This window comes from Xyrauchen texanus, chromosome 45, assembly GCF_025860055.1.
Source record: "Xyrauchen texanus isolate HMW12.3.18 chromosome 45, RBS_HiC_50CHRs, whole genome shotgun sequence".
NCBI classification, from domain to species: Eukaryota; Metazoa; Chordata; class Actinopteri; order Cypriniformes; family Catostomidae; genus Xyrauchen; species Xyrauchen texanus.
Window position 1 is genome coordinate 26,901,401 of NC_068320.1, and position 13,767 is coordinate 26,915,167.

The 13,767-nt window shown below is 38.1% G+C and overlaps 1 protein-coding gene across 1 annotated transcript; it reads left to right on the top strand.

Annotated features, from left to right (window-relative positions):
* Positions 1 to 4,733: 4,733 nt before the first annotated feature.
* On the top strand, positions 4,734 to 13,735 carry LOC127637346 (putative uncharacterized protein ENSP00000383309). Its single transcript, XM_052118360.1, has 4 exons — positions 4,734 to 4,861; positions 5,898 to 6,089; positions 8,821 to 9,067; positions 10,332 to 13,735. The coding sequence occupies exons 2-4, from the start codon at positions 6,021 to 6,023 to the stop codon at positions 11,864 to 11,866; spliced, it is 1,851 nt and encodes a 616-aa protein (XP_051974320.1). The 5' UTR covers positions 4,734 to 4,861; positions 5,898 to 6,020; the 3' UTR covers positions 11,867 to 13,735.
* Positions 13,736 to 13,767: the final 32 nt, after the last annotated feature.

Here is a 13,767-nt window from a genome sequence, read left to right on the forward strand (position 1 = left end):
TAGTATTGTGTATTATTGTATTGGTTGTTGTATTTGTTATTGTTGCAATTTAAAAAAAAAAAAAAAAAAAAAAAGGGAAGAAGAGGCATCGACCTTCTAGCTATCTTTCTCATTCTTCAAACTGCTCGATAAATATCGTTAAAGAGCACCAGATGGCAGCATTTATACTTAATCCGCGACTCAATGAATCACTGTAATTAAGATATCCTTACATTTGAGTTGTTGTTGAAATACTTTCTCCTAGCCCGGCTGAATATGCACAGTCAACTATAAGTAAGCCATTTATAGTTTAATTTTCTCAAAAACTGTAAACACTGTGTTTCTATTGTGCTTTGAAAATCGATCTGTTTGTTTTGAGGGACCCGCTTAGACCCGCCCCCAACAACGATACTCAACCAATGGCGTGGGTTGGGGGCGTGGCTATCTCTTTGTTTGACCAACGGCAGACGAGGGGCGTATTCAGAAAGACAGCGACTGTTTCACAACCACGTTTTTAAAGGCCCCTTAATGCATGAAAACATCAGTTAAAAAAAATAAACATTAAAATTTGTGATGACATAGCATGTCATAATCTTCACTGTCTTCTGAAAACCTTTCATTATGTTTCATATTACAGCACTAAACACAAGAGATCATACAAGATCATGTAAAATGAACAGAATGTTTGCAGGTTACAGCTGGACGCATCACTGTGTCTTTTCTAAACTGCTTAAATGTATGTTTGTACATTTAATAAAAGTTACAAAATCAAACATTATGGTACATGTGTGATTGATTTTTCAAGCTGTTTTCAGGGCCATAAGATCTGCCTGATGTAACAGAATGATCACAGTTTCCCACCATTGTGTTCAAGACGTTAAACTTTAGGACATTACATATATTCTCAAAGCATGGATAAAGTCATCTCTAATGGGATGATCTGGATTCTCTTTTGGGCCTCATGTCACACAAGCGTGAATATGGACTCCATAAATGACCTGTAAGACTCAAAACCAAACTGAATTCTTCCATGAGACCCAAAGTATACGAGAGGAGCTTCATGACCTCATCCGTCTCTCACATCTCTGAGGTTCTGGATGTTTGTGGTGGTTTAGATCACGTGAGGCTTGTGAAGTTCAGTGTGTCATGCAGTCATGGAAGTCTTTAAAGTTGTTGTGGGTTTGAGATGTTGACTTGAAGAGTTCTGGGTTCTGTTATGTGTTTCTGTAGCTCACCTGAGAGAGTGTTGCACTAACAATGACCAGAGTTTCATTCCCAGAGAATACAAAAGATATGCCCCCCGAAAATATGCCTTGTGAGTGTGGTGTCTCAGTGGCTCAGTGGTATGAGCAAGTCCTCCTGCACGGAGGTTCCTGGTTCAAATCCCAGGCTGGACACTGTTGTGTGATGGTATCGGGTTGATCTGATCGAGTGAGTAGCGTCGAGAATGAGCGGACTGAGAGAGGGGGGCTAAAAAGCCAGTCAGGCCCCCCTGGACCTCCAGTGTAAAGTGCAGTAGTGGTTCTGTCATTCACACCCAGTATGTTGACTTAGTTTTTAAAAAGTTCTGAATTAAACTAAGTCAACATACTTTGATTAACACAACCACTGCTGCACTTTACACTGGAGGTCCAGGGGGGGCCCATCTGGCTTTTGAGCCCCCCTTTCTCAGTCTGCTCATTCTCAAGCCTCCTCACTTGATCAGATCAACCCAACCCAACGCAACCGTGTCCAGCCTGGGATTTGAACCAGGAACCTCCGTGCAGGAGGACTTGCTCATACCACTGAGCCACTGAGACACCACACTCACAAGGCATATTTTCGGGGGGCATATCTTCTTTAAATTGAAACAGACCAGAAACCTCCAGACTTCAAGTTCAGCCGCTCTACCGTCTGAGTCACAATAGTGAGAGTCGAGATGATTCATGATCATAACCTTCAATGATCATCTAGTGTTTCTCATACAGATCAATACTGGCTCAAAGTCTTCTGAGATGGTTTGATGAATGTTGGAATCGCAGACATCAGCATTACTGATTCTATTGAGTCTTATTTCATGTGTTCATCCGGATGAAGCTGAACTCGGCTTGAGCTCTGTAGATTCACACCTGACTCAAGAGAACCCGGTTGTGTACATTATTTACACTGAAGCGATTGTTCTCATACGCTCCTTTATTCAATTATTCAGCTAATCCATTAGTCACAGAGTTCAGTGTGTGTTTCTGATGAAGTTTGTCCATGTTTGTGACATGAGTGTAATCCGTTGATCATTTTCAGAAGATGATAATCACATCAGCATGTCATCAAAGAGATGTGAGAAAAATGAGCATGAAATATTCATATCTCCATAAAAGACTTGAGAAAAAGCTCTTCAGATACAGGATCAAAACTCATAATCGTGTTTGCAAGTCAAATAACCTTTTACTGTCATTAAAAAACATGTATATGGGGGAACATAACTGCATTTCTTTTATAGGTCCTGATGCTTTTCCATCCAACTATTGTGTGCTTTAATACACACAGGACATTTAATAACAGCATACAGCACATACAGTATATATACAGCACATACAGTATATATACAGCACATATATATACAGTACATACAGTATATATACAGCACATACAGTATATACAGTACACACACAATGCACAGAATACACAGAACATTGTAGGACAGCTACTGTATATGGTCATAATGAGATTAATGCATCAGTATAAAAGTGTATAAAAGTGTTCTGCGGGGGAAACAGAATATATACATTACAGATATTAACATGCAGAGTGAGTAAATGCATTTCTTGCTAACATATTTAATACTGAGTATAAATAAAATGTATTCTTTATTGTGTTACGTCTCAAGGGACGTATATTATGTCATTGTGATGTGTTGTGTCTGGATAATGAGGCCCACCTGTTGCTCATCACCCATGATTGATTATGGCATTATGCACATTATTGGTCTAATAAAGCTGGTTGTTCACCTTCAGAGGTCAGTAGGGAATGATTTGTTATTGTGTTTAAAACTGAAAATAAAACATAGTAAAATATCACTTGTAAATATGTTATTCATTGTCAGCTGTAAACATACACTGGACAATCGATCTACGATTAGCAGATACTTTTGAAAATATTGATAACTTCAATAAAAAATGTTTTGGTGCCACCATCATTTTCATGTAGCACATTCATCACATGGCATTGGGAACTATATCTCTAATATTTACTGTAAATCTTACGGTGACTATGTTTCAGGCTTTATGGGATGAAATGTTGATGCCTGTGTTTTTAACGGTTCATTACCGTTTATATTATTCATTTATATAAACTTGATATACTAATATTCTGACACTATATAATGTGTTTCAGGAGCAATGACCAATAAGGTAACACAACAGGGTAACACTGTTATTGTTTTAAAATAATGCAATAAACATTCAATAAACTACATCAAATATGAAGTACATCAGTGATATTAAAAATAAGAAACACAACCATTTTCATAAAATATAATGAAATGTGGTCAGTCATGCAGGGAATTCTGGGAACACCCGATTATTGTTTTTGACCATCATTTTAAAAATAATTTACTGTAAAAAGTACATGTACTCTCTTGTTAAACATAATATAAATTTTTACTGTAATAATACAGTAAAATTATACCTTTTACATCTAAAAACATATATATATATATTTTACAAAATTTTACTGTAAAATTACATTTATTGTCTTGTATAATTTATTATATTTTTTTTACAGTTTACTTTAAGCTAACTTAACTTTTTAGTTTTTTTACTGTAGCATTTTTACAGTGTTTTACAGTTAATTTAGTTTGACAGATTTACACTTGGGTTTATTGGATTACAATAAGAATTACTGTAAAATGTATGTATTTAAATCAGCATAGATTAAGGCAGTACAACAAATACTACCATAATGTATAAATACTGAACAATTTAAATAATAATTATCCCTATAATTACTCTTTATGAAAAGTAACTGCATTACTTATTACTAATTACTTTCTAAAACTCTGATCAACCTCGGCCAGATGAAAAGTACAAGGATAGACATGAAACTGTTTCTTTAATTCTTTCAAATAAATCAAATAAATTATTCATGAACTGGCCAAACAATTTAAAGGGGCGGCGTTAAATTAGAAAACACATTTTAACGTTAAACATTAAATTTCGATTTAAATTCACTATTATTTTATATAGAATTGTTCTATAGTCTATACAGTATTTAACACAATTACATCAGAATAATCTGTAATTAAATTAAAGAAAAATTCAAAGTATTCTCTTACTTTACTTTTTTCACTGAAAAGTATTTTAATAACATTAGCATAATACCCAACACTGATCATGACATTAAACAGTCACAAGAGTGCGCTAGATTCCCACTTCTGGATGATTGAACACCTGTCCACAGGTGAGAGTTGTTCTATTACTGCCAGTTTATACACAGAAAGCAAACGCGTTAAAGTGCTAAATCTCCCTCTCGGACCCCTTACTTTTAGTTATAAAGACGCATCGCTTAATTTAGTATAGTGAATGAAAACAAGTTCATTTATAGTTCTTTAATTAAGAGCTGTGGACCTGTTTTAATCTCTTAATAATTACTAACAAGTAATTATTTAAAGCATATGAATCTGGATTCGCTCTGGTGATCATATAGTCATCATCTAGTCAACACTTCATCCTAGCGCTGCGCGTGCACGCACGCACTCACTGACGCGCTCCTGAAGAACCAGACGAGCCACTTCACACGCGATTCTCTCTTTATAAACAGATTTTCGCTCACTTTATTCAGATAAAACTGACACGACACTCGGGTTATTCCTATTATTACATCTGGCGAGCAGTAGCGGAATGTTTCGGTGAGTTTTCTTGTACTTTTTAATTCATAATCTGTCGATGAAATACACGTCTTGAATTTACACCCAAGTGTTTTTGTTTTAACATTTGTAAACGATTATTACCAATATATATTATAAATTATTGGCTTTTTTGTTACCTTTTTTAATTTTGGCAAAGTTTAGACATAGTTGTTCATTCCTTATTACTATTACACATTTTAAAATAATACAAATAATAATAGTAAAGTCATCAAAAATATATATAAAAACACACAAATACAAATTATATAAATAACATAAATTACAATTTTAGTTTTGTAAAGAAATATATACACTAAAATTATTTTTGCCTATGTGTAAGATTTACGAATTTTTATTTAATAGAAAATTTCAGATTGAATTGTGAAACATTTAACCAAATTTAAGTAATAAAACGTATATATATATATATATATATATATATATATATATATATATATATATATATATATATATATATATATATATATATATATATATATATAATTTATATAAATTATTTTAATTTTTTTATGTTATTTTATTAAAATTTAAAATGCCTAATATATATATATATATATATATATATATATATATATATATATATATATATATACATATATATATATATATATATATATATATATATATATATATATATATATATATATGTATTCATACAAAACTAATTTTAAACATAAGCCTTTAGTTTTAGATCATAATGATTTTGGGAGCCATATTTTTGACTGGTAGCATATAGATATATATATATATATATATATATATATATATATATAGATGTGTGCATATATATTTTAAAGTGATTGTTGTGAATAAGGAGGTAATTACTGATAGATGTGAAGCTGTATAATAAGGGTGGGTGTTTCGGGGTGTTGATAGTGACTCTCCAGGGTGGATCAGAACCGCTGAAGTCAGATCTCCAGAGATCTGTGTGAGCAGAGACACTCACACATATCTCATGAGTCCAGCAGTTCTGTACATAGAATTTGTTTTTAAAATGATGTACTCTGTTTTCCAGATGAGTATGTGCCATGTGAGACTGGACAGTTGGGTGTGTAGAAATGTTTGGATCATTTCACACGACCCCTGACCTTTACTGCTCAACCCATTCATATGAAGCCGTGCCCTTGATGCTGTAATCATGGATGTTCAAGTGCACAACAATCGGACGGTTCACTATGGGCTGAACAACTATCAGAACACTCATACTGTGAGTATTTAAATCAAACACACACACACACACACACACACACACACACACACACTGGGCAGGGAGAACCAGTTGTTCAGCTCCGAGTATGACAGGACAGTTATTGAATTCGGCTGTGCTCAGAGAGGTGTGGCCCATCTGAGCTGTGTGTGTGTTTTTCCAGGACCGTGATACTGTAGTAAAGACAGGAATGCAGTCGAACAGCATGTGGAACATTTACTCTCTCAGTTGTGCTTTACAGCACCAGCAGGTTTATTCTACTGCAATGAGTCATTTTAAGATATTTTTATTTCTAAGGCTGATGATTAAAAACATTAATTCGGGGCGAATGAACGTACATAAATTCCATAATAAGTCAGCAGGGGGCAGTCAGCGCCGCTCCACCTGTACAGGCAGCAAAGACAGATGACGGATCAGAGCTAATGTTTTCAAGTTCCAAAGCACATTTAACTTAAAGCAGTATTCCTAAAAACATGGCGTTTATCGCTAGAGAAACTGACAACTAGTGAGACCCGACACAACCACGGTGGGACATTCCAAAAGCGCCCGTCTGACACGCGTACAGATGAAACACGAGATGGAAACACATAAACCAAATGAAGTATATTGACTAATATAAAACCACTTTTAGTTAATCACTGGACTATCCAAATTTTTTAATATATTTTATTTATGATAATTTTTTAATGATGTTTATTTGGGATCCTATTTCTGCAAATAAGGTTGTCTGACGTGATAAAAAATTAGAAACACGCGTTAAGTTCGTAGAAATATTGTCTTTGAGACCCTGTGAGTTTTACAATATTTGGAAAACATTTATAGCATTTTCTACAAAAATATGTATTTAGTGACTTTTATAATGTCATGTGGTGTAACCATCAAGGAGAATTTGTTACAAAATCTTTCCTTGCCCCTTGAATGCACGAGAGTGTACGCAACTGATTCATTCATTTAAAAAAAGGTGATTTATTTCATTTGTTTAAGAAATATAATTAAATTATACGCCATGAATATCAAGAAGTTTCCCAGGGTTACGCTAAATGACCTGAACAAAATGTGCCTCGTCATAAAACGGTCAAAATGTTGATATCTAATGGTATGACAAAATAATGTTTTTATTTTGTTTTATTTTTTTACTTCAGGGGTCTTCTCTGTTTTGTGTGTTTTTTTGTTTTTGGCACAAAAAAAAAAAAAAAAATGGCAACCAACATCTTGGTTGCACCACATGACTTTGACTTGGTAGACAAAAGTTTTTCAAATATAAATAATGTTTCAGAATAAAATTGTTCCACTGCTTATTTTTTCTGGACGGTGACACATTTGACATTTTTGATTTTAAGCCCCAGAAAAAAAAAAAAAAAATATATATATATATATATAAAATGTATTTTTTTTACAATATTTGAAAACATTTTCATCATAGAAGAGGTGTATTCAGGTTATTGTTTTGTGTAAATAGCATTCATAATGTATTTTTAAATCATTTAATAGATATGGCCAAAAAACTAAACAAAACAAGTGTCACATCATTGACATAAATATTGATTATATGCAATTAAATTGATTAATGAATCGCCATATGATGTAATTAATTTGATTTTTTTTTTTTATTTGATAGTCCCGTTTATTACCATTACTGGTGTTCACTAATAACATCGACTAATTTGATCAAAACCCTCAACTTTGGTGCGTAGCTCTTCCTGGACCATTTGCACTACAGACATGAATAAAACCTCTTGTTGAGGAGAGGTGTGCCATTACCTGGTAGATGATCAAATTCTGGCAGGAAAAAAAAAAGTGAAGAATCTTTGTCTTACAGAAATATAAAACTTTGGGTAATTACAAGTTTAAATAACAATTTCAGTGTGTCTCAGACTTTTGGACCTATAGGTCTACTGTATGTAAATAATGAGTGTTGAGTAATATGGTAATAACAAGCAACCAACCCGAATACCATAGCAACTGCACAGAAATGCCCTGGCAACCACCCACAACATCCAGGACATTGTGGTGGCGACTTTTTGCATGAGCAAACCACTCGCATGTTCTTCAGCAAGTGTCTCTCTTACAAACATAAAGCTATTTCATCATTATTGTGCAGATTGTAATTTGATAAGCACAATACCTTTTTAAACAAGAGTCATTACACTCAAATGACCCCCATCAGCTGGTCTGTACACAATGATGAGTAGAGCAGTCTGTTTGTCCCTTTCTAGAAGTCTAATAGCTCAAACTACAGCCAACTCACAATGTGTTGATTGTGTGTGTGAGGTGGGTGGACATCCCTTACAGTGGGGCTGTGGAGGGTGAAGGGCGTGTACACTGGGGCACTGAACAAGCAGCCCACTGTTCACACACACACACACACCTGAGAGAGAAGACTGCTTTCTAGATGAGTAGACGCTGTGTTCTCATGGAGGCTCCGCCTCCTCCTTCAACAACACACGAAACAACCTTGAGATGAGCTTACAGAAACGTTCCCAACCTCTTGCCCCAATGCAAAGATTTGAAAACATAACCCCGAAATCTCTCTCCGGCTCCATTTACGACTGGCATTAACATCTGTCACGGGCGATCCGATCGCAAGTGGTCAGCAAAGACACAACACCTCGTATTAAAGGGAAAGTCATTTTTTAACCCTCCAAACCTGTATGACATTCTTTCTTCTTTGGAACACAAAAAGGAGATTTTAGTCACCATTCACTTTCATTCTCTGTCTCTCTCTCTCTAGGTAAAAGATGATCTACAATTCCTCAGTCTTGAGGAACGTGAGTGTATTATGTTCTTTGAGGAGACAATCGACTCACTAGATGAGGAGCTTGATGATAAGGGGGCGGGAATAGCTGCACGTAGCCACACACCTGCGGAGATGCTGCAAGCTCCCGCTAAAGCCCGACTTCACAGCGCTGGACATCATGACATCATTGACCTGGTGCACACTACACCTAAGCCCAACAAACATACAGACACACTGCCAGGTATATCCCGGAATAACACACATGCTGATTACAAACAAAACAATAACCCAATTATTTAAACAATAATGCAACTGTTTTGTCCTAAACATGAGAAAAGCATCAAACAAACTAAAATATGTAATTGTGCTTTAAATAGAAGTCTATGGGGCAAGGCATTGCACCGGAACAAATGTCAATAGGTGTGCTGAGTGACTCCAGCCAGGTCTCCTAAGCAACCAAATTGGCCGGTTGCTAGGGAGGGTAGAGTCAAATGGGGAAACCAAATTGGCCCGGTTGCTAGGGAGGGTAGAGTCACATGGGGTAACCAAATTGTCCCGGTTGCTAGAGAGGGTAGAGTCACATGGGGTAACCAAATTGGCCCGGTTGCTAGGGAGGGTAGAGTCACATGGGGTAACCAAATTGGCCCGGTTGCTAGGGAGGGTAGAGTCACATGGGGTAACCAAATTGGCCCGGTTGCTAGGGAGGGTAGAGTCACATGGGGTAACCAAATTGGCCCGGTTGCTAGGGAGGGTAGAGTCAAATGGGGAAACCAAATTGGCCCGGTTGCTAGGGAGGGTAGAGTCACATGGGGTAACCAAATTGGCCCGGTTGCTAGGGAGGGTAGAGTCACATGGGGTAACCTCCTCGTGGTGGTGATTAGTGGTTCTCTCAATGGGGTATGTGGTGAGTTGTGTGTGGATCGTGGAGAGTAGCATGAGCCTCCACATGCTGTGAGTCTCCGCGGTGTCATGCACAACGAGTCATGTGATAAGATGCGCAGATTGACGCTCTCAGAAGTGGAGGCAACTGAGACTCGTCCTCCACCACCCGGATTGAGGTGATGAACCGCGCCACCACGAGGACCTACTGTACTAAGTAGTGGGAATTGGGCGTTCCAAATTGGGAGAAAAGGGGATAAAAAACCCTATCATAAAGTAGCGAAACACGTGAATATTAATTAGGTGCATATAAAGTTAAAAAAAAATCTTTAACTTGTTTGATAGTCAATCTTGATCAATTCAAGCGCTCTAAGAAATATTTTCATCCTCTACAAAATAATGGATTGTACATTAAATATGGCATTTAATATTTGGGGTTTCATCTTCATTTATGTATTTTTTCACCAGAAAACAACATTTTCACAAACAAAACTGTGAGCCAGAGACCTCTGGTTGAGTAGACAAGGAACAATACCCAAAACCTTAACTCAGGGTTGGAAACCATGTGAAATATTTGTTCTTGAAACGTTATGTTGAAGTAATGGTGAACATGTTTGCTTTCTCAGATTTCCAAATGCTGGTTTCAGCCCCAGAGACCCATTTTGAGATGAAGGCCAATCGTGACCCCATGGTGAATTTCCCCCCGGAGGAGGGTGCTCACCATCCCCCACCTGGTTCGGTTCCCACCCCTGTAATAATCGCCAGTAAGATCGCGGAGCACCAGGGTATGGGCGGGGGCTTAGCGGTACCTTCAGTACAAATCCAGCGAAGCAGCAGTCTGGAGTTACCGCAGAACCCCATGACCAAACACGCCCCTCCGACTCATGCCAAGCCAATGAATCTCCCAAACAACATTAGCTTTATGCTTGGTAGCCGGGAACACATTCCCCATTCCATCGCCACAGAAGCTGTCAGTGTGCACGAGCGCCGGGCGCAGATGCTTGCCAACCTCCCTGGCTCCACCCACCCTCTGGAGGGAGGAGAGCCAGCCTGTGTCCGCAAAAATCCCATGCGACGCATGTCGTTCAGAGATCCAACGCCGGACCAGTCCAGGATGGAGGCGCTCTCAAAGCTTGGGCTCGTGAGGAACCGAGCGCAATCGACCATACAGCCATCTCTTGGGGACTCGATTGCAGAAGGCATCAGCTATAAGACCAGCACAAATACAGTTCAGAAGACTTTGAAGAGTGATAATGTACCTATACACACCTATAACACTTCCAGTAGCGTTCATGCTCCAAACGTTGCTAAAACGTCTAACACTTCCAAGAGTTTGAATGCCCCCAACATGGCTAATACTGCTAATACTGCAAATACCACAACAAACAAGGCCAGTACCCGCAAGGTTACAAGTACAGCTAACATGACCAATGGCTTGGACACCACGGACTACTACCAACCCAGCACTGTTACCAAACAGGTCAAGCCTAGCCCCTCACCAGCACTTACAAATACTGAGGTCATACACAGTGATTTCAATAGTTATGGCGGTAAGAGTATCACCTTGAACCCCACAATGTCCATTAGGGCTGAGTATGCCCCACCTCAAAGTGCCACAGCCACTTCCTCACCCAAAAAAGAAGCCCCAGAGGTCCAACTCAACAGTTTCGGTGGTTTGTCCAGAGTCATGAATCCATCCGTGTTGCACAGAGATGAGCCAGACCTCGGTTATAGCAGCTACAGCCACTCGCCACCTAGCCAGAGCCACGTCAGCCACCTAAACGCCTATGGAGCCCGATCGAAGACCTTCTCACCTGTAAAAGAGGACAGCTCGTCTGTAAGCTCGCACCCTGGAAGCAGGACCACTGACAGAGTCGTACCTACAAGAAAGATGACCTCCTCACCCTCTAAAGCACCTCCCCAGCCAGTTGTGACCAGACAACCTCCCACTCCAGCTCCAAAACCACCTCACCAATCAAGTCCTCTGAGTCCCACCAGGACGAGAACCAGTCCTCCATCCTCAGAGTTACTTCACAAACCTACGCAGAAGCAGTCCTTCCGCGCACAGGGAATAACAGTCCAGTTCTCTGGGAAAGGAAACACAGATGAAGCCAGACGTGATGCGCTACGCAAACTAGGAGTGCTAAGGGATACTTCTTAAAAGCTCCCAAACACAAGAGAGACTACTGTTTTTAGGTGTGATGAAAACTCGTGATATGTATATACACATGTATATAGTTGCATTACCTTGTTTGCAGGTTCAAAGTCCAGAAGTTCCTGGGAATGTTTAGAAGATTTATGGCCATCCGTTGGACAGCAACTCCTTTTTAATTAAGTTTAAAGATCTTTAGGAGAAAAAAACTGTATCAGGACTAACAGGCTTGGGGTGTGCTTGTTTTGCTTGGCAAGAAGTACCAGATCAGTTAGCCATTCCCATTCCCATTCATGTAATCCTTCAAGTGGACTCTTCTTCTTTATCAGCTGAGCTGTAAAAGCCACGTGACTGCTCAGTCTGTTTGAGAACTCTTTGCAGGGATAAGGCTGGAACATCTTTTTTACTCCGTTAAAAGCCCTCCAAGAAATCCGGGCACTAATGAAAAATGTATATAGTCAGAATACATCCAGACTACTTCTAGATTTCCATCCAATAGGAAAGATGCTTTTTTTTTGCCTTTATAATGGTTTAATTGGGGCATCATCAGCAGTTGAAGCTAACTGGCAAGCCATGACACCCTAAAAGAAGTTTTCAGTTTGTTGTTAGCAATTTTAATTAAATTATATAGTTATAAGAAACAAATCTGCCAGCTAAAACTGAACAGATGCATTAATCCAAAGTACAGGAATGGAAGCCAAGCTGTCCCAACGGAGCTCCATGTGCTCGTCCTGACACATTTTTGCAACGTTCAATGTCCTTTCTATAAAAACTGGCGAGCAAACTCACTATTATAAGCACCATCCTTAAAAACATTACTAAGGTTAAAAAACAAAATACCCCTACCTTGCATATCAGCTGGGATTTGGACCTGGAACACAAGGTTTTGTGGGGTGATGTGTTACAGAATGAGATATAAGTTACCCAACTTTGAGCATTTCTCATTGGACTCGTCTTTAAGCACCTTCTACTAAGTACTTTTAACCAAAGATGACTCAGTCCAAATACTAAAATGAAACGCTTCAGAGAGATGCAGTCCGCTTAGCTGTAATGGGTCAATTTGTGGTTTTAAATCACTGCAGTGTGTCAATGAAGTGGATGATTTCGATGTTCTCACTGGCTTGGGTCAGATGAGATGAATCTTCACTTTTAGCTTCTGAAGAGTTTGAGAATTTGTTACCATGCTAAAGTTACCAGACTATGTTCCAGGCAGGTCAGTTTATATAATGCATATATACATTTACACTTAAGATGTGCACGAGTCTACCTTGTTCTTTGCATTTAGGATCATTTAAACATTTATTTTTATAGCTGACTTGTTTTTGATGGCTCTGACGGGGATCAGCTGGTGTAAAGAGGCCAGATTAATCTCAATGGTTCTCTGTTCAGGAGTTTACAAAAGACATATCTTACATATTGAGCACAAACAGATGTACAGCAGCTAGTTTCTATAATATTGTATTTATTCTGATGACAAAATGCTTTCATGTTTTATTGTGTGCTGGACAAACCACATGATCCAAATCTAGATCCTGCTTTAGTTCAGTGTGTGTGTGTGTGTGTGTGTGTGTGTGCGAATGTGGATTTCAGTACGAGTGTTGTAATGAGTAAATGGGGTATGTTTGCGATGAGTGTTTTCCGTTTTTTTTTTTTTTTTTGTGACTCCGGTATTTTGGCTTTAAATAAAGCAGTAATTGAAGGACATAGAATGCATGTTGTGAATGCGTGACACACATACACTGTCAAATCAAAAGCGCTTGGTTTCTTCTCATCTCTTTGTGTAAACGTGAACTCTGCTGTAAGTAAAAACACTGTATATATTTTCCTCCAGTGGTTATGATCTGTAACATTCAGTTGTTTCTGAATAAACACAATTTAAACCCATCGGGATTGTCTGTGCACATCTCATG

Coding starts and splice junctions, on each gene's coding strand:
- LOC127637346 (XM_052118360.1), top strand. CDS start 6,021: ATGGATGTTCAAGTGCACAACAATCGGACGGTTCACTATGGGCTGAAC. Junction 6,090..8,820: donor ACTATCAGAACACTCATACT/GTGAGTATTTAA, acceptor CTCTCTCTCTAG/GTAAAAGATGATCTACAATT. Junction 9,068..10,331: donor ACATACAGACACACTGCCAG/GTATATCCCGGA, acceptor TTGCTTTCTCAG/ATTTCCAAATGCTGGTTTCA.